The 27,569-nt window shown below is 35.0% G+C and overlaps 1 protein-coding gene across 1 annotated transcript in view; it reads left to right on the top strand.

Moving 5' to 3' along the window:
- LOC127855686 (sodium bicarbonate cotransporter 3-like) overlaps nucleotides 1-26,479 on the top strand; it is a 79,525-nt gene extending 53,046 nt beyond the window's left edge. Inside the window, exons 9-24 of the mRNA XM_052391468.1 lie at nucleotides 1,052-1,209; nucleotides 2,176-2,263; nucleotides 2,635-2,781; nucleotides 3,358-3,455; nucleotides 5,987-6,161; nucleotides 17,742-17,875; nucleotides 18,467-18,771; nucleotides 19,904-19,976; nucleotides 21,390-21,651; nucleotides 21,946-22,110; nucleotides 22,672-22,850; nucleotides 23,454-23,526; nucleotides 23,936-24,004; nucleotides 25,170-25,346; nucleotides 25,650-25,781; nucleotides 26,178-26,479. Of these exons, the coding sequence (XP_052247428.1) occupies nucleotides 1,052-1,209; nucleotides 2,176-2,263; nucleotides 2,635-2,781; nucleotides 3,358-3,455; nucleotides 5,987-6,161; nucleotides 17,742-17,875; nucleotides 18,467-18,771; nucleotides 19,904-19,976; nucleotides 21,390-21,651; nucleotides 21,946-22,110; nucleotides 22,672-22,850; nucleotides 23,454-23,526; nucleotides 23,936-24,004; nucleotides 25,170-25,346; nucleotides 25,650-25,781; nucleotides 26,178-26,312 (2,370 nt within the window). The 3' untranslated portion in view covers nucleotides 26,313-26,479. The remainder of the gene's footprint in view (nucleotides 1-1,051; nucleotides 1,210-2,175; nucleotides 2,264-2,634; nucleotides 2,782-3,357; nucleotides 3,456-5,986; nucleotides 6,162-17,741; nucleotides 17,876-18,466; nucleotides 18,772-19,903; nucleotides 19,977-21,389; nucleotides 21,652-21,945; nucleotides 22,111-22,671; nucleotides 22,851-23,453; nucleotides 23,527-23,935; nucleotides 24,005-25,169; nucleotides 25,347-25,649; nucleotides 25,782-26,177) is intronic.
- Nucleotides 26,480-27,569: the final 1,090 nt, after the last annotated feature.

Below are 27,569 nucleotides of genomic sequence, written 5' to 3' on the forward strand. Positions count from 1 at the left end.
TCCCAAGAAACTAGGTTTCTCAGAGAACCTAGGTTCTCTGAAAACCTAGGTTCTCTGAGAACCTAGGTTCTCCGAGAACCTAGGTTCTCATGAGAACCTAGGTTATTGAAATCCCAAGAAACCAGGTTTCTCACGAGAACCTAGGTTCTCATGAGAACCTAGGTTCTCATGAGAACCAAGGTTTATGAAATCCCAAGAAACCAGGTTTCTCATGAGAACCTAGGTTCTCATTTGAAAACCTTGGTTTACGCTTGAGAACCTAGGTTCTCATGAGAAACTAGGTTTTTCATGAGAACCTAGGTTCTCATAGACACATAGAACTTAGGTTCTCATGAGAACCTAGGTTCTCATGAGAACCTAGGTTCTCATTCTGAGAACTTAAGTTCTCGTTTGGTATCCTAGGTTTTCAAAAGAACCTAGGTTCTCATTTGAAAACCTAGGTTCTCATGAGAAACCTAGTTTCTTGGGATTATGCGTCGAACCGCTTGCCATACATCACAATACAATTATGCATATATTTTTAGTTCTCTATATACCATTCTACAATTTATCAATGTACAGGCTTTATCGATCAGGGGATAGATGTCGAAGTAAAATTAAATTTGTATTACGCCACTCGCTGTTTATTCTGATTCCGCGTTGACCTCATAGACGGACTACTTTTTCAGGCATATACTTTTTGGCATTATACAGCGTAGCGAAACTATGAAACCCCTTGTTTTATAAAAATAATCCACTGCACATGAACACATTTTCAGAAAATAAAAGTATGTAAGTGAATATAATGCAAAGAATATTATTATAGTTGATTGTTCCAATGGTATTTATAAGTCTCGTAGTTTGGGTTCCTTCGCATCCCACTCGAGGGTCCCCTTCTCGCGTGGTTCGTCATTTCTCAAGTCAATCTACATACCATTGGACCAGTTGACTCGCGTCATTTTTCGTACTTACGTACTGTTTATTGAGTCAAACAGCGCGTTCGTGCGTAATATTTCGAAATGACACGATGTTGTGATACATCATAAGAAATATACACAGTTTGTGTTTTCAGCCGAATAGCGCGTTCATGCGAAAAATCCAGAAGGACTCCGAGGTGTGCAACATCATGGTGGGCGAGCTGGATGAGTTAGACGAGCCCTTGCTTATCTTTGTACGACTCAAGGAGCCACGCATACTCGAGGGTGTGTCCGCCGTCAAACTGCCAACAAGGTTGATTGCTATTTAATTACTTATGTTTTATAAGTCGCTGTCGGCTCAGGTACTACTTAAAAATAACCCGGGGACTCTTATGTATTCGAAAATATACACCGAGTGCGCTTAACGGCACACAGCCATACTCCGGGTGCCTTTTAGTTACTTTTCCGTACCCCGGGAACTGTGAAGAATACTTAAGAGTACCAGATACTTTTAAATAGATCCTGAGCCGACAATGACCAATCGTGATTGGCTCACTTGGTCAATGTTGACCCAGTGACTACTTTAAAGTACCCCGGGCACTCTTAGGTATACAACAACCTACCTTTTGTAAGGAAAATACGCTTTAAGGCATCCGGTCATACACGGGTACTTTTAAGTATATTTTAGGTACCCCGGTACTTTGTAGTAAACTTCAGAGTACTGGTGGTACCTTAAAGTAGTACCAGGGCCGACAACGACCGATCGAGCGTTACTGATCACTACTTTTATATTTCAAGAAAATATTTAGTGTCTGTCTTGTTAAACATCGTACTGTAAGATTAACGTTACGGTGCAATTTCGAAAAGCATAATTTTTGGGCACTTAATTTTACGATTGGTTATGTTCAGATCTTGTATTCATTATCTTTTTAATCTTTCAAATGTCCTTTTTAGGAACATAAATGGATATGCGTTGTTAGATTAAGATAAAGTAATGACTTGTCGTAAGGTTTATAATAAGATGTGACACAGCGTTTTTTTCCATATGCCTGATAGGCCCATGTCGATGGTTTGATATCCTGCTCGCAAAAAAGATCATTGCTTTAAAAATTAGTTTCATATATCTTACTCCAGTGTTTATGTAAAGCATTGGCATGATATTGAAAATAATTTTAATGAGTCATAATAGATGTGTGTGGGTGTTAGAATCCGAAAATATGTGCCTTCTTAATGCCTTTGGAAGTAGAATGTATTACATAAAACACTGTTACAAAATTAGGTTTCTACTGTTCATCTTTGGCCCTCCTGGATCCGAGAAGAGATGCCGCGAAATGGGACGATGTATTGCAACGATGATGATTGATGATGTAAGATTATTAATACAATTATCAATGTTTAAAAACAATACCTTACATAACTGTTCGTCTTGCATGTTAAGGTATTTGCAAAAGTATTTTCCCGTTAATCCGTTATTTTATGCTATTTGGCACCGATTCAGTGTCTGAAGAAACAAATATCTATCCAGAAGAAAATTACAATAAAATTAAATTAAGTGGCATTTTATGCATTTTAAACTTGCAACAGTAGATCCCAAAGGTACGCTAAAAATAAATTTACTATTGTGAATTTTAATGGTCATTTCATGTTATGAAAAACTAATTATTTTATAATATATATATTTTTGCATTCTTCAGTTCAATATAATAAATAAGGAATTAATGAAGGAGATTAATTTTAGGTATTTCGCGAAGTGGCTTATAAAGGTCGAGTGTTGGCTGACCTTATTGCTGGTCTGGACGAATTTGTCGAGCAAGTAACAGTCCTTCCACCGTCCGAATGGAATCCCACAATCCGAATAGAACCACCTCAAAAAGTGCAGTCCCAAGTGAGCAAGCTTTTCTGTCAATTGATCACAAAAAATACGTATTTTCTTTTGTTTGTCATGTATATATGTATAATATATGGTTTTACTAGATTATTGATGTTATACTGTGATAAAATAAATGACGATTAATTTTCAAAGATTGCCGGTAGTTGGTCATGGTATATCCACAGGGAACTTTAAGGAAAGTACTCTTTATACTATAAAAGTATACACGGGATACAAATGTCAAATATCCGGCACAACACTATGGTCTGAACAAAAGCAATATATTCGCTTTCAAAAAGCATTGACAATTGTATCATTTGTATACTTTTATAGTATGTTGAGTATTTTTCTTACAGGTACCTGTGGTAATATCTTTGCGCAAATAGAATAAAAACAATACACGATATTGTCAACTATCTGTATAAGTCATGTAGTAGTTTATACTCCACTTTATAATTAATGTATTAACATGAAATAATACACAATAAAAATATAAACGAAGTTAAAATTAATCCATGATATTATTGTGATGCTATCATGGTGTGGTATCTATAAACTGGCTACTACCTTTCATTCGCCGCTCTGGTGTAGCTACACCGACCCGTTTCCATGGCAAACCTGAAGGAACATGGTCACGAGGAGAAAGAAGGAGGGCACGGGGACGATCCCGCCCTCGCAAGTTCCAAAATGTGAGTGCTAAATTGTGCAAATATGTCTTATAAACATTGTGTGTAACAATTTTAAAGTTTAGACAAGTCTGTTATAACTCTTAAGTCGTATAATTCCCTTACCGTCCTAACTCGTTTAAACACCACTTTATGCAATTGTGTTGAATTCGTGTAATGCATTTTGTGTAGTCCCAGTGAAGCATTCGCAATAGCAGCTGGACTTACACCAACCAAATCGCATTCGGTTACACTGGATCGACACAATGTGGACGCAACACTCTATATAATATAGAGGTATTCAAACGAGTTAGCAATTCACGCCATTCTGTGCATGGGATTGTTGTGCCGTGGTAACACGATTAAAGCGTTAAAATTGCATTGTATTAGTTCTGTAACCAAAGCTGTTTAGTTTTGCTTTTAAATCTTTTAACTCGCTTCCAAACACATGCCTATGGTGGAAAGAAACTTTATTCATGGTTATTTCCCTTTGACAATGTTTCATACTGACACTGCATACAGTACTTATATATTTACTAAACTGACACTTAAATTTTAAATTAACTAACATCGGAAGGAGTTATAAGGAACATAAACGAGGTATATTTTGCAATGCAAATCAATAATCGAGATAACATTCGCAGAAGATATTTAAAGCGAAAGACTTCACGATTAAAGAAGCTTACAAGACTCCGTACATGAAATTATTTACTTAAGTAGATTATCAACGGCATAAAACTAATAGGAGGGTTTTTGAGGTATTGCGGAATACTTCTGGGCATATTATCCAGTATCAATCATATTCTTGTGAAACGATCAACTTTGTCGGACAAATATCATCATACACTTAAGTAGGTCAGACATTTGATACTTCAGCATTCACATTAATAAAACGAACAGACAATATTATGTGATTATGAGTATATCAGTTATAAAAAACGACTCTAACTGTGGTATTATATTCGTGATTAAGTTGGTTATCGTGAGACAGTTCTACGCCACCATCCACTTGATATTTATTTTGGTCAAAGTTCAGGAATTAGTACATTTTATGAGCGTAATTGATTTTTCATACAACATATTATAAATTAAATAAACATACACTGTTTTAACAATAAATTGAAACGCCCTTCTATATATCGCGTGATGAATTAAAATCATGTGAAATGTAATGAACCATTTGCATGCAATGTTGTGAACTACCTTTCAACAATCGACTGGTTTGACGTAAATTCAGCAAAACCTATGGAGTTTAAAATGTTTTCAAATTGAAGCGGAATACCAAACATGTTTTATCCCAATGCCATACGCAAATATATCATTAATCATGAATATCGCAAATGCTGCGTGCAAGATACATATGAACATGTACAGAGTGGAGACTCGAGAAAACAAAAAGGCGTATATGTATATTACATGATGATTGTTATTGTCATAATGGGCGGACATTTTTATTGGAACGAATCTTTATCTTTCACAAAGTGAAGCTCGTATGATCTAAATGGAGTTTAAAACGTAATGCTGTCGAAATCTACACTACCATAACTAACCTTTGCATAAGTTATACAAACACAAATTACAACAGTCCTTATTTATTCGTAAAATCAGTTTGGCCATTTTTTTTCAAATAAATGAACGTTATGTAACGGGATTTCGGTAAAGCTACATACTGAAGCTGCCACTCGCACACTTTAGTGCGGGTACCGACATCCTATAAGTTACTAAGTGTTATGGTGGTCTTGTAATGAATAACACGTATACAATGGCATGCATCGATGTTTTTTATGAAAAGATTAACACGGCTTGTTAAACACATGTTTTTACACAAAATATCACAAATATCAATACCACGTTTATAACGTGGATGTAGGTAAGTTACGCAGAGAGGGCTCCAAAATGCAGCATGCTATAATATAAAAACGGTAAATAATATACTCTTACTAAGTTACTATTGCTTGTATAACATTTTTCACTCCTTATAATGAAAAGTGCTACACACAAATTACTTTGATCATGTTATACATTGAAGTTACTTTTTATTACGGGACTTCTAAAATTCAACATTTGTAAAGTTGCCACTCGTATTTGTTGAGATCACATTTTGGCTTATGATATGGTATAAAGTAAAAACGCCTCAAACTAATAACTCTGGATACCGATTTTTGAGTTGCACAAATCCCATTCAAAACATTTAACCATAGTTCATTTCGATTTTTTTTCGAAGACAAATAAACGAAACTCGCTGAAAAATTATGTGAAAACTCGACATTCAGCTTGTCGAGGAAAATGCAGACAAACAAGATTACAACCGCCTCCCATATAAATCTTTTGCTGATTGGTCGATTGAAATAAAGAAAACCGTTTAGTTGATATGGTGGCGAGATGTAAAAATGAATACTCCAGTGCTCAACGGTTAACCAAGCTTAAACGATCTGTAGTCATGAACGCATTTTGTAGTCATGCTCTTGCAAGGACTCATATGATATGTTGCGTTTTAGTTTCGATACGAAGGTATATAATATACCAGTTATAAGCACTACTTGGATCCATTTCAGTCCCTTTTACGGTCTGGCACAAGACATCAAGCGTAAGCTTCCCTGGTACCTGTCCGACTTTAAGGACGGTATCCACGTGCAGTGTCTCGCATCTTTTATTTACGTCTTCCTGGGAACGTTCACGCCTAATGTCACGTTTGGAGGTCTCCTCGGACAGGCCACAGACCAGTACATGGTAAGTTAAGCCTTATAATCAAAAAGCGGTAGAATCTCGCTCTGGGACAAGTGAGTATAATACATGTGCGTAAAGCGTCGTTTAAATTTAGCCTGTGCAGTCCGCACATGCTTATCAGGGACAACATTTTGCGCCTGGGCTGGATTTTCGCTAATAAGAGACTGTTTTTAAAAGAAAACTATCAAATAAAATCGAAAAGTGTCGTCACTGATATGCATGTTTGACTGCTTTGGCTAATCTGGGACGACACTTTACCCTCGAATTGAATACCTTATTCCAAGAGTAAGGGCTCTTTTGTATTGACCGCACGGACAGGCTTAGACCTATATTGGATAAGGCAAGCAGTGCCATCACAAAATGCTTTTATTTGTATTAACTGCACGGACATGCTTAGATCCATATTCGGTAAGGCAAGCAGTGCCATCACAATATGTTTTTTGTATTAACTGCACGGACAGGCTTAGATCCATATTCGGTAAGGCAAGCAGTGTCATCACAATATGCTTTTATTTGTATTGACTGCACGGGCAGGCTTAGATCCATATTCGGTAAGGCAAGCAGTGCCTTTACAATATGCTTTTTTTTAGACGCATTAAGTGGTATGAATGTGCTACTTATTATCGACACACTGGGCTCTCTATTGGAAAGAAACATTATAACCACAAACATAAGCCCCATACTGAATTAGCGTTTCCACATGACGAATTCTCAGTACTTAAAACCGGGTGCATTTCATTTAAGTGTAACCTATGCAAACACTATTTTATGGAAACAAAAACGAATTGTGTCAATATCGGTATTGTTTTGCAAAACATCGAAAAACATTTGCATAACATATTAACAATTGTTAGCATAATGATCAAAAACTCATATTACAAAACGTGCGTTTGATGTTGTTTAATGTTTTGCGCAATGTTCGAGACTGACCTATTCTATTTATCTCGTTCAGTTATGTTCATTAAAATCTCGTTTATATTCGTTTGCACAAGTTTGAATAAGAAACATTGCGCGTTAGCTTATTACAACCTACCAACATCATGCCTATGAAACGGAGCTAGTGCTATGACGGAAGGGCACACAGGGGCATTTTGCATTCGAACTTAGCATATTTTGAATTAAGATGTATTATGAATTCATTTCAACATTGGCTTTTTAGAGATGTGTTCTTAAACTTGTATGCTAACGAGTGCGTTTATTGTTATTATTTTTTTGCTTCGTAAGAGATTCGGATAGTATTTTTAGCGATTTTATCCAACAATGCTTAGTCTTTACCAATCGAAATCGGTATATCCAGATTGTATAATATGTAGTTTTTTGTGTGATTCATATATTGTATTATTCTATATCCAATAAATTCATCCAATCGGCATTCTTCATATGTACCACGTGTCCGTCCAATATATTCCGGTATTGGATCCAAAAAGTTTGTATTTTTTCCATATTGGACAGTTGAGTACAAGTGCACTAAGCAATTGTTTTATAACGATAAAAGCCGTTACCGAGAAAAAGTATCCGAATGTACTATAATCGATTCACACAGGCGATATTTTGCTTGTATGTCTCTTTTTAATACTTTCCTATTGAAAATATGAGAGGAAATAAAAAAAAACGAATCGAGAATGTGATATTTAATTATTTTTTATTGTTAGAAATTTAAAAAAAAAGCAAAAGCAAGTGATATTGTTATTGCTAGAAATTGAAAACAAATATGCAACAGCAAAACAAAATGACAACTTTAATCCAATGTTAGCCTAATAACATCTAAGTAACAATGATATGCATTTCCATTTTCCATTTTCTGTTCTTCCATCCATTTATCGAAATGCATTTTAAACCACAGTATTTGTTGATAGCGTTTGTACACATGCTCACCATTCTGACCCAAAGGCCAAAACACAATTTACGAATTCGTAATCCTGTCGGAGCGAGTTGTTTTATTCCTATCGAAGTTAACAATTATGCATGACAAACACACAATCCGAAATACGTTTTGCCTTTTGGATTCGTTCAATGCTATCAAAATGTTATAATTTGCTACTAGATTTATTAAACACTACCACCTCCATATTGTTGTCCATAAAATGCAGAGTCTTGCTTATACTAGTATGTTTCGTCAGAGAAATGACGTCACACGAGATACGTCATAAAGTGCGTAATCAATGAATGAAAATAAAAATACGGAAAGCTGGTTTGGTAATGAGGATATAGAATAAAAAGTTTATTAGACGTTTAAACTGTACAATACGTGATATATTTGGACTCGCACACAGTTTGAAGTCATATTGGACTCGCCTAACGGCTCGTCCAATATGACTTCAAACTGTGTGCTCGTCCAAATATATCTCCGTATTGTACAGTGAAACGTCTAATAACCTCTAATTATTCTATATCCAATAAATTCATCCAATCGGCATTCTTCATATGTACCACGTGACCGTCCAATATATTCCGGTATTGGATCCAAAAAGTCTGTATTTTTTCCATATTGGACAGTTGAGTACAAGTGCACTAAGCTATTGTTTTATAACGATAAAAGCCGTCACCGAGAAAAAGTATCAGAATGTACTATAATCGATTCACACAGGCGATATTTTGCTTGTATGTCTCTTTTTAATACTTTCCTATTGAAAATCGAGAATGTGATATTTACTTAATTTTTATTGTAAGAAATTTAAAAAATGCAAAAGCAAGTGATATTGTTATTGCTAGAAATTGAAAACAAATATGCAACAGCAAAACAAAAAATCAATTTTATTAACCTCAATGACAACTTTAATCCAATGCTAGCCTACTGTAATAACAACTAAGTACAATGATATGCATTTCCATTTTCCATTTTCTGTTCTTCCATCCATTTATCGAAATATATTTTAAACCACAGTATTTGTTGATAGCGTTTGTACACATGCTCACCATTCTGACCCAAAGGCCAAAACACAATTTACGAGTTCGTAATCCTGTCGGAGCGAGTTGTTTTATTCCTATCGAAGTTAACAATTATGCATGAAAGTTCTCTTAACACAGCACTTGACCTATTGCATACCTTTGCCCTGGAATCTGGACTAAAAATTAACTATGACAAAACAAAACTCATATGGATAGGCTCCAAGAAATATAGTACACACTCAATAAAAACTAAATACAAACTTATATGGGGTTCAACCAATTTCAAAGTACTAGGTATCATATTTGATGTCAACCTAGAGAAAATGATTGATTATAATTATTCTAGCAAATTGACAATGTTACAAAATATCATAAATTTTTGGAAAAGGAGAAATATCTCACCTTTAGGAAAGATTACTGTAGTTAAATCCATGTTACTCCCCCTTTTCACTCATTTATTTATTGCTCTTCCCAGTCCAGGAGTACATATATTAAATCAAATACATAATTGTTTTTACAACTTCATATGGGATGGTCCTTTAAAAATCAAACACAATATTCTTATCAAACCTTATGAAGAGGGAGGGCTGAATATGATAGATATATACTCATTTGAAAAAAGTATGAAGCTAACATGGATAAAGAAACTTGCACTATGTACAGGTAAATGCTTTGTATTAGTCTATTCACTGTTTGATGTTAAAAAAATGTTAAATATGGGTAATGCATATGTGCAAAAAATTGTTAAAAGATTAACTAACACATTTTGGAAAGATGTTCTTAATTACTATAGCATATATGTTAACACATTTAAGATTTGTACATTTGATGATGTATTAAATATGCCATTATTTTACAATGACAACTTTAAAATTGGTATGAATTGCATTTATGATAAGAACATGTATGAAAGAGGAATTAGACTTGTTAGAGACATATTATGTACCTCTGGAGGGTTTAAGACCAAGAATGATATTGAGAATTACACTGGAAAAGTGCTAAATTTTTTATTCTATGAAGGAGTTAAAAGAACTGTATCAGATTTTATTAAAAAATCAAGTTTTGCTACTGTTAACAAGTCAAACACCACTGGAGTATTTTTCTCTTCCTATCTGAATGTTATTGTTTTTAAAGCAAAACCAAATAAATCAATATATAGCACATATACATTTAATAAAGAAAAACCTACATGTCAAAATAAGTGGAATGAAATATTTAATAACATTGACTGGAAGTTTGTACATAACTTTGTTTTTGAAAACTCCAGAGATACATATATACAATGGCTTCAAACTAGAATTGTACACAGAATCTTGGGTACAAAATCTCTGTTATATAAAATGAAAATTGTTAACGACAATCTATGTTCTTTTTGTAAAAAACATGAGGAAACCTTAACTCATCTTTTCTGGGAATGTGAACACATTCAACCCATTATCAACTATATAAAATATTCAATGAATCTAAACAACATCAATTTTCCCAACATCTCTTGCCAAGATGTTCTACTTGGGATTTGTTCTGAAAAAATGACCCCCATTAATATTTTATTTCTTGAAATGAAAAGGTATGTTTTTATCTGTAAAAAACATAGTAAAATCCCAACAGTACCAGGGCTAAAAAATAGTTTTCAACTAGCATGGGAAATTCAAAAGCACACCATTTGCCAAGGATCGGAATTTCCAAATTGGTCAGTTGTAAGATTATTAATCAATGAACCCATAACTTAAAATGTACTTGCTTTACATTGATGTGCACTGAAATGAATGATTTCAACTATACACTGTGGTTTTGTTTTCACATATTTTGTTTGTTCAAATCTACACTTTCTTTACCTTTTACAAAAGAAAACAATGATATGTGTAGTACAAATCTCCATATTAAGTATGAAGATCCCTGTGTTATATAGAAAGTATATTTGCTACTTGTATTTTCTGTGCTTTCACAAAGTTTGTCATCTACTATGTATCTATGTATACATGCATACATTGTACATTGCTAAATATAAACTTGCATCCGCTGTTTATAAACGTGCAAATCATTTAGTTGTATACTAACACAGGCTGTATTTAATTGCTACTAACACATAATTTTTGTAAGGTATGGAGTAGGATGGCCTCGACCTACACATACCTATTGACGAGGTAAATAAAGTTTTCTTATTAAAAAAAAAAAAAAAAAAAAAAAAAAAAAAAAAAAACAATTATGCATGACAAACACACAATCCGAAATACGTTTTGCCTTTTGGATTCGTTCAATGCTATCAAAATGGTATAATTTGCTACTAGATTTATTAAACACTACCACCTCCATATTGTTGTCCCTAAAATGCAGAGTCTTGCTTATACTAGTATGTTTCGTCAGAGAAATGACGTCACACGAGATACGTCATAAAGTGCGTAATCAATGAATGAAAATAAAAATACGGAAAGCTGGTTTGGTAATGAGGATATAGAATAAAAAGTTTATTAGACGTTTAAACTGTACAATACGTGATATATTTGGACTCGCACACAGTTTGAAGTCACAGACTTCAAACTGTGTGCTCGTCCAAATATATCTCCGTATTGTACAGTGAAACGTCTAATAACCTATAATTATTATACCGAACAAATTATTCAAACATGAACAATTTATATGAATCATGAACAATTTGTATAGTCAATGATTGTATTTAATTTCAGCAATGAACAACCATTAATATATGTTGAGTGGTTCAGATTTTCGGGCCGAGCAAAATGAACTTTGCTTTATTCGGAACCGAACTAGTAATCTATTTATCTCATCAATTTTCTTAGTCGTCAAATATTTCTTTAAAAATATATTACCGAACCAGCTTTCCGTATTTTATTTTTATCACTTGATTACAAAATCTATGACGTAGCTCTTCTCGTGTGACGTCATTTCGGTGACGAAACATTTTGGGATAACAATATGGACGTGGTGGTTTTTTTAACAGTAAACAAATTGTTAAAAAAAGCATCGAACGAATCCAAAGCGTATAGGGTAGCTCGCCCTTGAGTCGATTTCGCCCTTGAGTCGGACATTTTTATCTATGAAATTTTCAAAGATCAGTTTTGTTTAGCATGATTTGTGACATTATAACGAATATTTTACCCTTCATACTCAAAATAAATAAAATTTCGAAATAAAATGTTATCAAATATTATCTCACGATGACTTTGGATTCGTTACAGTATGAATAACTTCTTGTGACGAAAAATTCAGAATTTTCAATAATCGATTATCTTCATACCATCGGCATTTTGGTAAGATACGCTTCACATCATTCACAAATGACTGTATATTGAAAACATAACCTTATTTTATAACAATGAAAGGTAATTGTCAGTTGTTCGCTCAGTTGTATAGGTTTTATAGTAAAAATTACAACTCAATTAGCCCTTGAGGCGAACGCGATTCGCCCTTATGGCGAACATGCATTTATGTACTGGCAGAGGTACACGGATGAGAAATGAACAACAAATTCATTCAAATAACCATGACTGAATCTATAAAGAATCCCTTAGCTCACAAACTACAAGAATCGCATAATGTTTTATCTTTGTATTCCTGTATTTTTCTCTGTAACCCTCAGTGCTACAAATGGTTCCGCTGTTGTAAAGGTCGGATAGACATTACAGTGACCATGTCATTTTTAATCTTTTATAACTTATTTTCGTCAACATGTTGACAAAAGAATAAACTTAAACAATCAACACAGGACTGTTACTGTGCAATTTACATTTTAATAATTATAGGGAATGTATAACCAAATAAATGCTTAATACACATCTGTGTCCGACTCATGAGCGAATTCAGAAGGTATTATTATTCAACTATTTTTCAATGAAAATAAGCTGGGAATCAAATAATTATTTATAAAATAGACTCCTATGATATTATAGTTAAAGCCTGCACAAGCTGAGTCCCGGCTTTGTTCACAAAGCTTTGTATTATAGACTTATACCGTTAACCCGTCCGACTCAAGGGCGAGTTACCCTATCGGCTTGTGTGTTTGTCATGCATAACACCTTAAGACACTGGAAATGTATATCGTTGTAACTTTATTGTTATTAGCATTGGATTAAAGTTGCCATTGAGGCAAGCGTGTCGTTTATACTAATTTGATTTTGTATGACTCCTGTCAAAGCTTAAAAAATGGCATTAATCTATTCTACAGCACAGTTTCAGCTGCAATCGATATTGTTATTATCCAAATACAACGGAAATGCAAAACTGCGTACTGCGCAAGCGCGAATGGGACAGTACTATATTTTTTACCATTCCGCGCCTGATTGCTAAGGTAGCGTGCGACAGTATTTTTTTGGACAGTAAACTGTTTTCCCGCTGTGTCTGACAGTATTTATATGTCACGATGGCCTATGGGAGTTTAGCATTGTGAATAAAAGTGAGGTATAATAAAAAATAAATATTACATGTCTGACAGGGTGACAGTAAATTTGTCAACTTTTGGCAAAAATACTGTCAACCTATGCTTCGCCTCGGTTGACAGTATTTCCTCAAGTTGACAAATTTACTGTCACCCAGTCAGACATGTAATAATTTAGGACTAAGAAAATTGATGGGATAAATCGATTACTAGGTCTGTGCCAAATAAAGCGAAGTTCATTTTGCTCGGCCCGAAAATCTGAACCATTCAACATATTAATGGTTGTTTATTGCTGAAATTAAATACAATTATTGAATATTAAAATTGTTCCTGGTTCATATAAATTGTTCATGTTTGAAAAGTTTGTTTGGTATAATAAAATAAATATTACATGTCTGACAGGGTGACAGTAAATTTGTCAACTTTGGGGAAAAAATGTCAACCTTGGCTTCGAGGCGATTGACAGTATATATTTCCTCAAGTTGACAAATTTACTGTCACCCTGTCAGACATGTAATATTTATATACTGTATTTTATATTCAAGTATTTACCGACCACAAAGCGACTTCTTCAGATTTTGTCAAAATGACAATTAGAATAAAATTTAAACAGATACAATGATGAAATTTAAAATAAAACTGAGCCAGATACAATGATGAATGTATGCATTACGTTCAAATTAATGCAGTTTTTACCAAGAAAAATGAAAAAAAATTCGTTTATTCACAGTCACAATGGAAAACAGAAAAACATCTTTAACGTTTTTCATCGAAATTTAAACAAAAATGTGTAATGCCCAAATGCAGTTTAAATTATCAGTACAATTTAAAAGCTTGCGTGGTGAAATGGCTGCACACTAGCTTGTACCTTAAGAAGTTCCGAGTTCAAAACCACAGGATTAATATTTCTATTTTATCATTTTTCTTAGAACTAACATCAAATTAAAAGTTTTCCAAATAGTACAGTTTTGTTAGCGGAATCCTTCTATGACATTAAACCAATACGAGCATCTGTGAAAAGTCTCTCTTAATTAAGGAAGGCAATATACGGTTACAAGTGTTTTTCTGCTATGTAAAAAAGGCCATAAAACGGACCGGATCCCAAAGCAAACGGACCTGATCCCAAACCGGAAAAAAATTCTTAATCTAAAAACAGTTGTTTGTTTTTAGAAAGGAGTGTCTTTTTATTATTAGACTTTATATCTCAATTTTATTTCTTAAATAACTTACGAAATAAATAACTATAATTTATATCTTTTTCCCAAAATGGCCACGAAAGGATATGTTTGTGTCAATATGTGTTGATCCCAATTTGGTCATTTTTGTCGATAAAATATTCTCAAATTTGTAATTTTTATCGATTTAAAAAATCCCTATTTGACCAGACTCCTTTCTTGACGCTCCCCCCCCCCCCCCCCCCCCCACACACACACACTGGGTTCTTACCTAGCACTCAGTCAATAATTATTTAGTTTAAGTTTTGCCATAATTGTTATGATATTGCTCGAAAATATATACGGTGATAAACTTTGGCCTCTGATAATCGCACTGATACGCGCCTAAATACATCGTTATTATGTTTTCTGTCGTAATAAATGCCCCTCTTCTTCGGATTAATTTTATTGTAATAATTTAATTACTGAACTATTGAAATAATAAGAAATTCATCATGTTCTAAACACAGTTAGATAAATCCCATGGTTTCATTGCTGTAAGCCTTTGTCACTAATTCGTTTAACGCCTCGCTTAACATAGAATTATATTACATCTATATATAAGAACAAACATTGTCTCCACGTGAGTCTTACGGCGGTAATAAAGTACATCATAAATTTAATGAAAAATGACAGACGCTTGTGTTGACGTCATTAGATACACGTTGTTCTTGTTATAGACACTTACATGTATAATACAGCGATTTAGTATGTAATTATTGCTTTTTCTCTATTAAAGAAATGTTAAAATGGAAAGCATGGATGCATGAAATACGCTTACCAGAGCCGTACCCAGGAAATTTTGACTGGGGGGGGGGGGGGGGGGGGGGGCAAAACGGGGAGGTCGCGAGAGTGGTTGCACCTCCGGAATATATTTTTTTAATATACACTGTTTAAGGTGAATTTTAATGCGTGTAAAAACCTTATTTTGTGCTTTAAATGTATGATATATGACAAGTAAATAAGCAGCTTTCTGAAGTCTAAAGCTTTAATCATTGGTTTGAAATTCACACACATGTTTAAAGTTTTAGATTTCAGAAATGTATGATTATTTATGAAGAAGGAACAGCAACCTTTGAAACTCAAAAACCTTTATTAAGAAATGTAACAAAGTATGAATCTAGGGGAGGTTCGTTTTCAAAGAGAAATGCTATTATGGCTGTATATCAGTAACGGGGTACGGACATTAGCCCTCTGGGACATGAACCCCTAGGACATTACCCCCTTCAAAAAAGTGCACGCTAAAACATAAGCCCTCAGTTGTTTTTAAACTTCATAACTTTTTTTCAGTTAGTATTGTTATTCCATTTTTTAAAATTTCATATGTACATACATACAATTATTAATATGTTGAAGTCTAATATATATTTTTAACTATATACCCAAAACAGTTTGCAAGAAAACGATCCTTTGATGTTTTGAACGTTGTTTTTACTTTTTTGAAAAAAGTATTATGATCTTATATGATCTTTAATAATTGCCTTCAAAAAAACTCTTTGATGCCTTTCTTTAAATAGATTAAAAGTAATTACATGTAAAGGTGTGAATGCATAATGACGTTAAATTGCATAATCATTTTGACAAACATCAATAATTGTTTAATTAAATGATAAACTGTAATGCCAATTAACCTATCAGAATCCTCTTTTATTAGTTGAAGTCAAACATATAGTAAAGAAGATGCAATACTCTTGTTGTTTATCCAGTTGTTACATAACTTTTTCTTAAGTTTTAATCATTCTTAAAATAAACACAATTTTAAAGTAAAACATGGTTATATATACATATAATAAGTGCTCTATTTTTTACTAAAAATCTTATAATGTCATCTTTATATTTATATCAATTTCTAAATTTTAACTGCATTTTATTTTAAAAAGATGAAATTAAATACCTAACGTCCTAAGGGGCTAATGTCCCAGAGGGCTATTGTCCTACACCCGTCAGTAACTTACATATAACCTACTAGTATTTTCTCTTTGAAATCAAACCTCCTCTAAAGTTTCAAAGTAAATTCATAATAAAATGTTTATCATCTACAACACAGTTTTGACAGAAATGTATCATAAAGTATGACTCGAGCGGAGGTCTGAAATCAAAGATAAAATACTATAATTGTTCTGACGTACGACCTTCTGTATCAGTTCCATCCATTCGCTGTTTCTCTTTCCTTGGCCAATCAAAAGACGTGTTACACCAACCATCGATAGATGAAGCATTGAGCACAATGGGTAATTGACAGATCGGGGATGTGTGTACAAGGTGATAAGAAAACAAAGCCAAGGGGCTTATCTCCACTAGCGAGTAAATTAGCGCTAATCCCCTTGTGTATCAGGGGCAATAAAACACATCTGCGCATTTGTATTGCGAGGAAGTGTTCTGTGGGCCCTTTCATGTGAGAAAAATTTGCATCAGGCCCATTATTATTAAAAAATCATAACTCGACAGCCAACTTGGGGGGGGGGGGGGGGGGGGGGGGGGCGGGTTCCTGGGACCAGTTCCTGGGTACGGGCCTGGCTTACAATCAAAATTTTGACCTTATTTTACATTACAATGAATAACATGAAAATTCTATTTCACACTGAAAGCCTTTTAAGATGGCTTCTGCTATCTCGGTCATGTTATGTTGAACGTACGTACTAGACGTGTTGAAACAAGTATATATTAAACCAAAATGAACATATTATTGTGCAAGAATATCACGATCATTTCGTTTAACATGTCGTTTACAAACGCAGCATATTGTACAAAACCATGAACATTTAACCATGCAAATGAACTTCGATGCTTATTAAAAAGATGTTTAAAACCTGAACACAATTGAATATTATAATTATAGTCTGGTTCTGAGATAACTGGGCCTAATGCGTGTGCGTAAATTGTCATACCTGATTAGCCTGTGCGACGACACTGTCCACCTAAATTGGATTAAGGCTAAGAAGAGACTTAATTTAAACGAAAAATGTCATAAAAGCGGAAAGTGTCGTCCTTGCACAGGCTAATCTGTGAAGAAACTTTACGCACATGCATTATGCCCAGTGTTCTCAGAACACGTCTCAAATAAACGTCCACATGTATCACTTACAGGGCGTCATGGAGTGTATATTCGCCGCGGCTATAACTGGAATCTTATATGCGTTGTTCGCTGGGCAGCCACTGAACATTATCGGGAGCACAGGTCCCATGTTGGTCCTCGAGCAAATCATCTACACTCTGTGCAAGTACGTTCTTAAGATTTCGTTATTAAAACATTTGCTGTACAATAACTTATTAACAAAATGATTAAAGTGTTAATTCTGTGTCTTTGTAATGGTTTACAGCTGGGTTAAAATAGTACGTATTATGCATATTTGACTGCAAAACTATTGTACAGCTTTTTATTAATGTTATATTTTGTAACTCCGAAGCCATTTCATTGCACATGGAAAACTTCTACGTTAAATTAACCCATTTATGCCTAGCGTCTAGAAAAAAGGCCTTGGCAAACAGCGCAGACCCACATGAAACGCCGCATAATGCGGCGTCTTATAAGGGTCTGTGCTGTTTGCTTAAAGACATTTCTGTAAGAAATATTCTAAATATAGAAATGAATATACTAGACATCCCTAATTTTGGAAATAAATTGATCAAATTTAGAAGGATGGGCGAGTCCACTAGGCATACATGGGTTAATCTAACTCCTGTCCACACATGTCGGATACATGATCACATATGTTGATATTTTAACATATGATTCATTACCGAAGTTGAAAATGACACCAACCAAGCGTTTTGAAGAATATTTGCTCACGCATACCTCTCTTCTGCTATAGAGACAACGGTTGGGATTTTATGCCTGCTCGATGCTGGGTCGGACTCTGGACCGCTGGCTTTATCCTTCTGATTGTGATCTTCAACCTCAGTTCCCTCGTCAAATACATTACGCGGTTCACCGAAGACAGCTTTGCCACGCTCATCGCCATTATCTTCATCGTCGAGGCCTTTAGCAAACTTCTGAGCATAGAGACAGACCATCCGGTGAATTTTGGCAACCATCCAACTGATGATATTTGTTCCTGCATCTACAACTGCACAGTCCTCAATGCGACAGGCGGGCACAATATGTCTTTAAGTTCCGGTAAGCTTTAGTTTTTAATGTTTATAGGAAGTATAGTTGGTCAGTAATGCTTTAAAAAATGACGATGTTGGGGTGACAACTTAAAAAAAAACATGAGCTTCACCATAAAACTCATTTTTCACAATACGGTCCTCAATGTATGGCTAGAAACCATTGACAACCAGTGAGACATACAGCATATGCACGACACAACCCACACTCGTTGCGTAACAAACACACAGACTTGCGAAACTAGAGTTAAAGCCTTGGAACGGTCAATGAAGGCACTGGGTTAAAAACGGTTTTAAGGAGCTCCGAACCTCATACTTGGCCCAACATTATTCATTAAAAATTAAGTGTACCTAAAAATTAACCTGATAGCATCAATATTCAAATAAATGACAATGAAAAATAATACAGTTTAGTGTAATAACCATTGAACTAGTAAATTGGTTTAGACAATATATATGGAAAAATTGATTGATTGATTGATTTTATTTGGTACACATATTAACATAACATAGTTACTACATAATGCAGACAGTCATGAAATATATAATCACAGCAATATACATAGTAAACCATGGAATGCGCATAAAATACCAAGGATAACACAAAAAAGAGAAAAATGATTTTCACTTATTTCCATTATGGTTTTTGATATTGATGGCAGTAACCATGAAACAGTCATGTATTAAATATTTAATAATGTATATGTATCAAATATGTACTGTTTAATATAATATATCATGTATATTACTGGTTAAGTTATGACAAATATTATCACATGTACATTATATCACAGAAGTATCTCGTCTTAATTGCACAATTTAAGATACACCGCCTTATATAGTTATATCATCGTCGTTAAATTCATGAAAAGCCGCAATAAGGTTGGAAAAGCCAAAATTACTAAACTTTTTGTGTATGTTTATATAAAAAAAATCTATGTTTATATTACATTTTCTTGACAATCGATTATGGTAATATGAATGCTGATGAAACATTTTCTTCTCGACATAATGTTGATGTTTATGGTATATTTGACAAATGCTACGATTGTGTATTATCATGCAAAAAGGGATATATACCCTACAAGTATATGCTTTATATCTAGCTGCCCTTATTCATCTGTGTTTGTCGATCACTTCAGAACACATGGACATCTGGCACTTGTGTCACAACAGTACAAACGATGTCCTCTCATATAACTGGAATACAACCACGTGAGTTTCGTAGAGTATAGTTTAATCCATGTAATAGTGGACTCTCCCATCCATCTAAATTGGATCAATTTATTTCCAAAATTAGGGATGTCAAGTATATTTATTTCTATATTTAGAATATTTCTTACAGAAATTCCTTTAAGCAAACAGCACAGACCCAGATAAGATAACGCGGCGTCTCATCTGGGTGTACGCTGTTTGCCAAGGCCTTTTTTTTAGACGCTAGGCATAAATGGGTTTAACCAAGTTACTTTTGCTCGATTGCATAGGCTAAGGCTTATTTGAAACGCTATCGAGTCCGTTTCTTGGGACATGAACCAGTACTTGGTGTCTATGGGGAAGATCTAAAGAACGCCCCCACAGTGGGGATCGAACCCGGGACCTCCCGATGGTTGGCGGACACCATATCCACTGCGATACGGCGTAGAGTTAGGTGAGACGATCGTTGTTATCGCATATACATGTAATAAGATCAAATATACGTTCCTTGACGACAATGAATGGTTTAAAAATGCAAAAAAACAACAACCCAACCTTACACAGTAACACATAATAATAATAATAATAATAATAATAATAATAATAATAATAATAAGGTTACACATAAAGACAATGACACATACATATTATGCAAATGAATCAATACTTTTTTACAGTTTGGCCTTCTTAAAATAACATACACAAATAGGTCTATAATAAGTATAACATTCAAACAATATTTTCTTACACCCATACATAACACACATAGATGGACACACATGAAATATTATTGATTATAATAATAATAACATGAAAAAGGGAATGTGGAAAGAGTATTTAATTTATTTAAATGAATAACATAATTGATTTAGTCGGATTAGTACTAACGGGAAACATTTTGAGGTATATATTTATTTGCATCTCTCCCGTTCATATAATGATTCAAATCGTGTGGAGGGGAAAATACATTTTAATCTTTCTCATTTATGTTAAGAGACTTAATTGTATTAAAATACTTCACTTTCTGTTTTTTTTAGTCAACGATAGTATTGATTGATGAAAATGAGAAGTTACAAACTACCGTCACAATTAAACGCAGTCACATTCTTCCTATTTGCCATGTAATTCGCAAACTATGCATTTTATGCAATCTATATACATGTACTGATAATTGTTAGATGTGAAATATAAAACTATCAAGTTATAAAACCAATCAATATGCATGTACCCATGAGTCGCGTTCTGTCAAAATGGGCTTTAAGCATTGTGTGAAAGTGTCGTCTTAGATGAGCCAGTGCAGTCTACACAGGCTAATCAGGGACGACACTTTTGGCTTTTATTGAATTTGTTTATTTATGGCAGTCTCTTGTTTACAAAAAACGGCAGCACATGCATTAAGCTCATTTTTCACAGAACAATGCCCGTATGTTTCAGGTGTGATCTTAAGGCGGGCACGTGGAGCTGCAAATCTGCCCCCTACATCCCGGACGTATTCTTCTTTTCGGTTCTGCTTTTCCTTGGAACATTTGGCCTTGCTGTTACGCTGAAGGATTTCAAAGCAGCAACAGTCTTCCCCACGTTTGTACGCCAGCTTATCAGCGACTTTGCCGTCCTGCTTTCCATCATTATTTTTGTTGTCGTTGATATCGTCTGCAAATTGCCCACCCCGAAGCTGACTGTTCCGGATAAGTTCGCGGTATGACGTTTGTAATTAGTACTTTTTTTGTAAACATTATAAAAACGTAAGACTCACATGGAGACATTTAAAAAAATCGCTTATCAGTTGAATCTGTATATTAAACTTTGCACTTGTTAATTCAAACATTTATTTTAGGCAATCGTGGGTTATATTTACTAGCGTACCGTCAATCAACAATTCTATCAAACGCAAATTAGTGACACATTATTTTCTCATAATTATTTTGAAATATCCTTTTTAAATGACATATAATTGAGCATATCGTAACTAATACGAAAAATTGTATCTTAGCCAACGCGATCCGATCGTGGCTGGTTGATTAGCCCCGTGAGCGATAAAAACCCTTGGTGGCTCGCGCTGGCGGCAGCACTTCCGGCCATCCTGTGCGTGATCCTGGTCTTTCTGGACCAACAGATTACCGCTGTTATCGTCAACAGGAAGGAGCACAAAATGAGGGTCGGTATTGTCGGGACGCACATATGTTGATAATAATACATGAATTTTAGTCATCTCATGCTTTGTCAACGTAATTGAATGTTTCGTTGATTTACGTACATATTTTAACGGTAGCAGATAATTGTATTGTTAATTCGACCTCCGTTTGACATGATTTTGTAAATGTATATATTCTGTACTTATGCTTAAAAATATTATTGAGCCGAGTTCTTGGAAAACGGGGCTTAATGCAAGTGCGTTAAGTATCGTCCCAGATTTGCGTAAGTAGTCCGCACACGCTAATCAGGGACGACTCTTTCCGCTTTCATAGTATTTTCTATTAAAAGGAAGTCTACTTTTGGGGAAAATCCGGTTAAGACCGAAAGTATAATCCTTGATTAGCCTTTGCGGACTTCACAGGCCAATCTGGAAAGACACTTTACGAATATTCATTACACCCCGTTTAGTCATAACAAGGCTCAATAATATTCTTGTAAATTAAATACACGTTTATGGCAGTGACATAGCAATTTACAAAAATGGCGTCACATATAAAAAAACATACCTGTATTCATTCTCCAGAAAGGAGTCGGATATCACTTGGACATGTTAATCATTTGCATCACGATCGTAATTCACTCTATCCTCGGCTTACCCTGGTACGTGGCCGCCACTGTGTCAGCCTTGGCTCACATCAACAGTCTGAAAAGGGAATCTGAGACCGCTGCTCCAGGGGAAAAGCCACAGTTCCTGGGATGCCGGTAGGTCTACCGACGAGAAGTGTATAAACATATTTTTATGTTTGTTTCTTTAAAAACACGTGAAGAATTATTAAGCGTGCCTTAATGTTGTAAAAAGGGGCTCTGTAATTTACATAGATGAATTGTTGTTAAAATTATCGTCATGTTCAACCTATGGTTACTCATCATTTTTTAATGTTTATTTGTCAAATAAATGTGAAATGTATAGTTAGTTACAAACAAAACACCACAATCCAAAGTTTTCATTAATAAGCTGTGATTTAGGCTGATGGTTTCTTCTATTTGTTAATATGACTATTGAGACATAAACCTCATGGCAGTGATCCACCCGAATATCCTAATCGTAGCACAGGATACATTTTACGCGCAGGATACATTGTACGCGCAGGATACTTTATGCGCGCAGGATACATTGTACGCGCAGGATAAATTGTACGCGCAGGATACATTGTACGCGCAGGAAACATTGTACGGTGGTGCGTTAGAAAAATTCGGCTGTACTGTACTTGATTGACGATCCTCACCTTTACCTGTATGATTACAGAGAACAGCGAGTGACTGCAATACGACACTTAACTGTATTATAAACTGTATATTTTTCAGAGAACAGCGGGTTACTGCACTGGCGATAGGCATTCTGAGTGGGGCGGCTGTATTTATAACCAATATACTAAGGGTATACTTTCTTCATTGCATTAAGTGCATTTAACAAGACTCAATACCATTACATAACGCACAATAAACAGTGTGATATTGTAACTGATATTGAGCACGTAAGTTGTTCCAGAGCTTTATCAAACGCATCCCATCTACATCAACCATGCACATAAACATAATGTTTAATACACTTTCCTGGACAAATGGACACAGCCACAGACATTGATGAGATGGCGCTGTATTATTTTGATAGAGCACATGGAACGGTTTCAATAGCAATATAACGTTGGCAAATATCGGAGGAGAAATACGCTTTCATAGTCATAGACGATTGTTTATTCAGACTACTTAATATCATTAATATCGTTTTAAAGTAACTTTTTAATTTTTGAGTTGTTTTGTTTGTTTACTTCGCAACATCGTTCCAGGTGATCCCTATGGCTGTTCTGTATGGCGTATTCTTTTACATGGGCTTCTCTGCACTGCGAGGAATGCAGGTGAGTTTCCGAAATACGTTGTAGTGCACATTTTCAGCAATTACTGTTTATTTGAGCCATTCCTCGGAAAACAGGGTTTAATGCACGTGCGTAAAGTGCTTACCAGGGACGACAACTCCTCCTTAACTGGATTTTCGCTAAGAAGAGACATCATTTAAACGAAAAAAAATTTGAAATTTATTTCCTGATTAACATTTGCGGATTACGCAGGCTAATCTTTAACGACAATTTGTGTCGCGTTCTGAGAAAACTGGGCATAATGCCTGTGCGTTAAGTCTCCGTAGGTTTTTACTGAGCGAGGCTTATTTATTTGGCGTATTTGAATTAAATTGCTATTTCTGGATACCGTAAAATAGCATAAAAAGCCTGGCTGGAACAATTCAGAATACATCCGACATGTTCGTACTCATACATTTTATAAGCTTCATACCCATGTATTCGTTTATTTGGTAACTAAGTTATATCAGTCCATTATGTATCACTGTGTTTCCTGTCTTACTTATTACATAGAACGGAATTTTATTAATAAAATATTGTGTATGATGCGTGTGTTGCTCACTTTAAACTCGAATGCATGTCGAATCGAGTCGAAACTTCGTTGAATATAACCTACAAGTCGACAGAGATTATGCATCAGTAATGCGAAATCGATATAAAACATGTTAATTAACCATATGGTGGATGAAACAATTAGACTTTAAAAAAATCACTTACATTAGAGTATCCGATGTCATAAGAGTTGCGAAAAAAATGAGTCGAAACTGTCTTTATTTAAAATAGTAAGTGGAATATTGACGTTAAGAAATTGCCAATAAAAATGGTCAAAAGACTATATGACATCAATTAAATTACATTTACGATACCCCAATTGCATTTTAATTGGTTCCAAGTAGATGATGACACAATCTAAGTGTAGTTGAAAACATTTAACATAAAAGAATTATCGATAAGAAACGTATGTGATCTTGCTTATTGATGAGTTTAATCAAACTAATTATATACGTTAAAGGTTTTGTTGTCAATTTGTGTCTAAAGTTTGTTCAATAGAATTTTGTTAAAATGTATTGCCACCACTTTATTTTTATTTTCTGAAAAAAAAAGAGTTGGTTGAACTTTTGTCTACCATTTACTTGAAAAACTTTACACGTTTATCTCCATGTTTCAGTTTGTCGACCGACTGTTCCTGTTTATCCAACCCGTCAAGTACCAGCCCGACCTGCCATACCTGCGTCACGTGCAGCTTTACCGCGTGCACATCTTCACTATCATTCAGATCCTCTGTCTGGTGGTGTTATGGGTTGTCAAGTCCATCAAGCTAATATCTATAGGATTTCCAATGATGGTGAGCTTATTTATGCTCTATTGAGTCGCGTTTTGAGAAAACTGGGTATAGTGCATGTGCGTAATGTGTCGTCCCAGATTAGCCTGTGCAGTCCGCACAGGCTAATCAGGGACGACACTCTCCGCCTTAATTGGATTGTTGCTAAGAAGAGACTTCATTTTAACGAAAAATGTCATAATAGCGGAAAGTGTCGTCCCTGATTAGCCTGTGTGGACTGCACAGGCTAATCTGGAACGACACTTTACGCACATGCATCAAGCCCAGTTTTCCCAGAACGCGACTCATTTGATTTCACGTCCCCAGGTGCTCGCTACTGGAGTTGTCCGCAAGATGATGGAGTGGTACTACACACAGTACGAGCTTTCATTCCTCGATGATCTACTTCCGGGAAAACACGCGGAAAAAACGGAAGAAAGGAAACATAAAGTTGAAAAGGTAACGACGTAAAAATAACAATGTTGTGTAAACAGACGTTTTCTGACATACGAAATAGAAAACGTGAGAACATAGGAAATTTAAGATTGCAACAGGAAAAGGCATCAGTAAGGCTTTTGGCTACAAAGCCATGTCATGTCATCAACGAAATTAATAATTAATAATAATTAATAATGCGAACATTGAATCTCATTAATGTCTTATGTCATATTAAGCCAGAATAGCTCAAGTCAAACCTTAGCGTCTGCGCAGTATAGACAGGAGCTACCATCTCCACTTGTGAGACGTAGAAACGTTGCGTTCTTTTATAGCGGGCAGCGTGGCTTCCGACCAAGCTGTTCCATTGCGCAGGTCAAATGTGGCATTAGCGGCTCAAATACCTGTTGTTCATTTCAGATTAATTTTGCCTTCGAGCCAGATCCAATTACCGTTGTGGGAGACAAGCCTATTACCGGAGTTGTAGACAAGAAGCGACCTCTGTTCTTTGTGGACGAGAAGGAGAATAGCACGGATTCCACATACCATTTGTAATCAATGAACACAGTGTAAATGCAAGCATTACTAGGGAGACATCTCTCCAACCTCGAACCTTTTCCAAGACTTTACTTGTGTTACTGATATATGAAGGTTGCCTGTGCATGTTATATATAAATATACATTTGTGGACTTGGGCCCGTATTCACCAACCGATTGTTAGACTTAAGAATAAAGAATAGACTTGGAACCAAGAAAAATGAGTTCAGTGTTTGAATATATACAGACCTCCACTGGTGATTATGTCACTAACAAAATGTTCTATATGAAGAATAATATAAATTGAGATGTTTACTGTAGAGTTTGACTCAAAATTAAAGAAATTCTTGAATATTCTAATTTAAAGAATTTTCTTTATTCTTAGACTTACGTCTAAGAATTGTTTGGTGAATACGGGCCTAGATTTCGACAGAATTGTTGGTCTGAGGACTTTCAAGAGTTTGAAGTGTATCGATTTTGCTTTATATACAACAATGTGTAACTGTAAACCACTGAAATATTAGCCCATCAATGGTCTAATCAATCAGTGCTTGTCATGTTTCAGATGGTCTTAAGCATGTAAAACAACATTAATAACAATCACATTTAAAGTACTTTTTAGCACGAACGGTTTAATACATAAAGGGGTGATTGATGAATATGTATGTATTGTTATCCAGTATCGTATAATACTGGAGATCGCTCTATTTTTTCTATGTTGATTGTGATCACTCTAATCCATTTGCCTTATGCGGAATTATTTTTTATTTCGTAGTTTTGATATGAGCCTCGTTCTGGGAAAACTGGATATTACATGTACGTAAAGTGTCGTCCCAGATTAGCCTGTGCAGTCCGCACAGGCTAATCAGGGACAACACATTCCGCCTAAATTTGCTCTTTGCTAAGTAGATAATTTCCTTAAAACAAAAAATATCATAAAAGCGGAAAGTGTCATCCCTGATTAGCCTGTGCCGACTTCACAGGCTAATCTGGCACGACACTTTACGCACAAACATTAAACACCTTTTTAGTTCATGTGCGTAAAGAGTCTTCCAAGATTAGCATGTTCAGCACTCACAATCCGCCTAAACTGGAGTTCCTTTTAAAGAGAGAAATCCATTTTACGACAAATGACATGAAAGCGGAGAGTGTCGATCCTGATTTTCCTTTGCGAACCGAACAGGCTAATCAGTGTCGGCACTTTAATAACATGAACTGAGACCAGTTTTCCCACAACAAGGTTCATATTTAGTCTGTGGTAGGGCGACGTTTTGT

Source organism: Dreissena polymorpha, chromosome 13, assembly GCF_020536995.1.
Source record: "Dreissena polymorpha isolate Duluth1 chromosome 13, UMN_Dpol_1.0, whole genome shotgun sequence".
Classification (NCBI taxonomy): Eukaryota; Metazoa; Mollusca; class Bivalvia; order Myida; family Dreissenidae; genus Dreissena; species Dreissena polymorpha.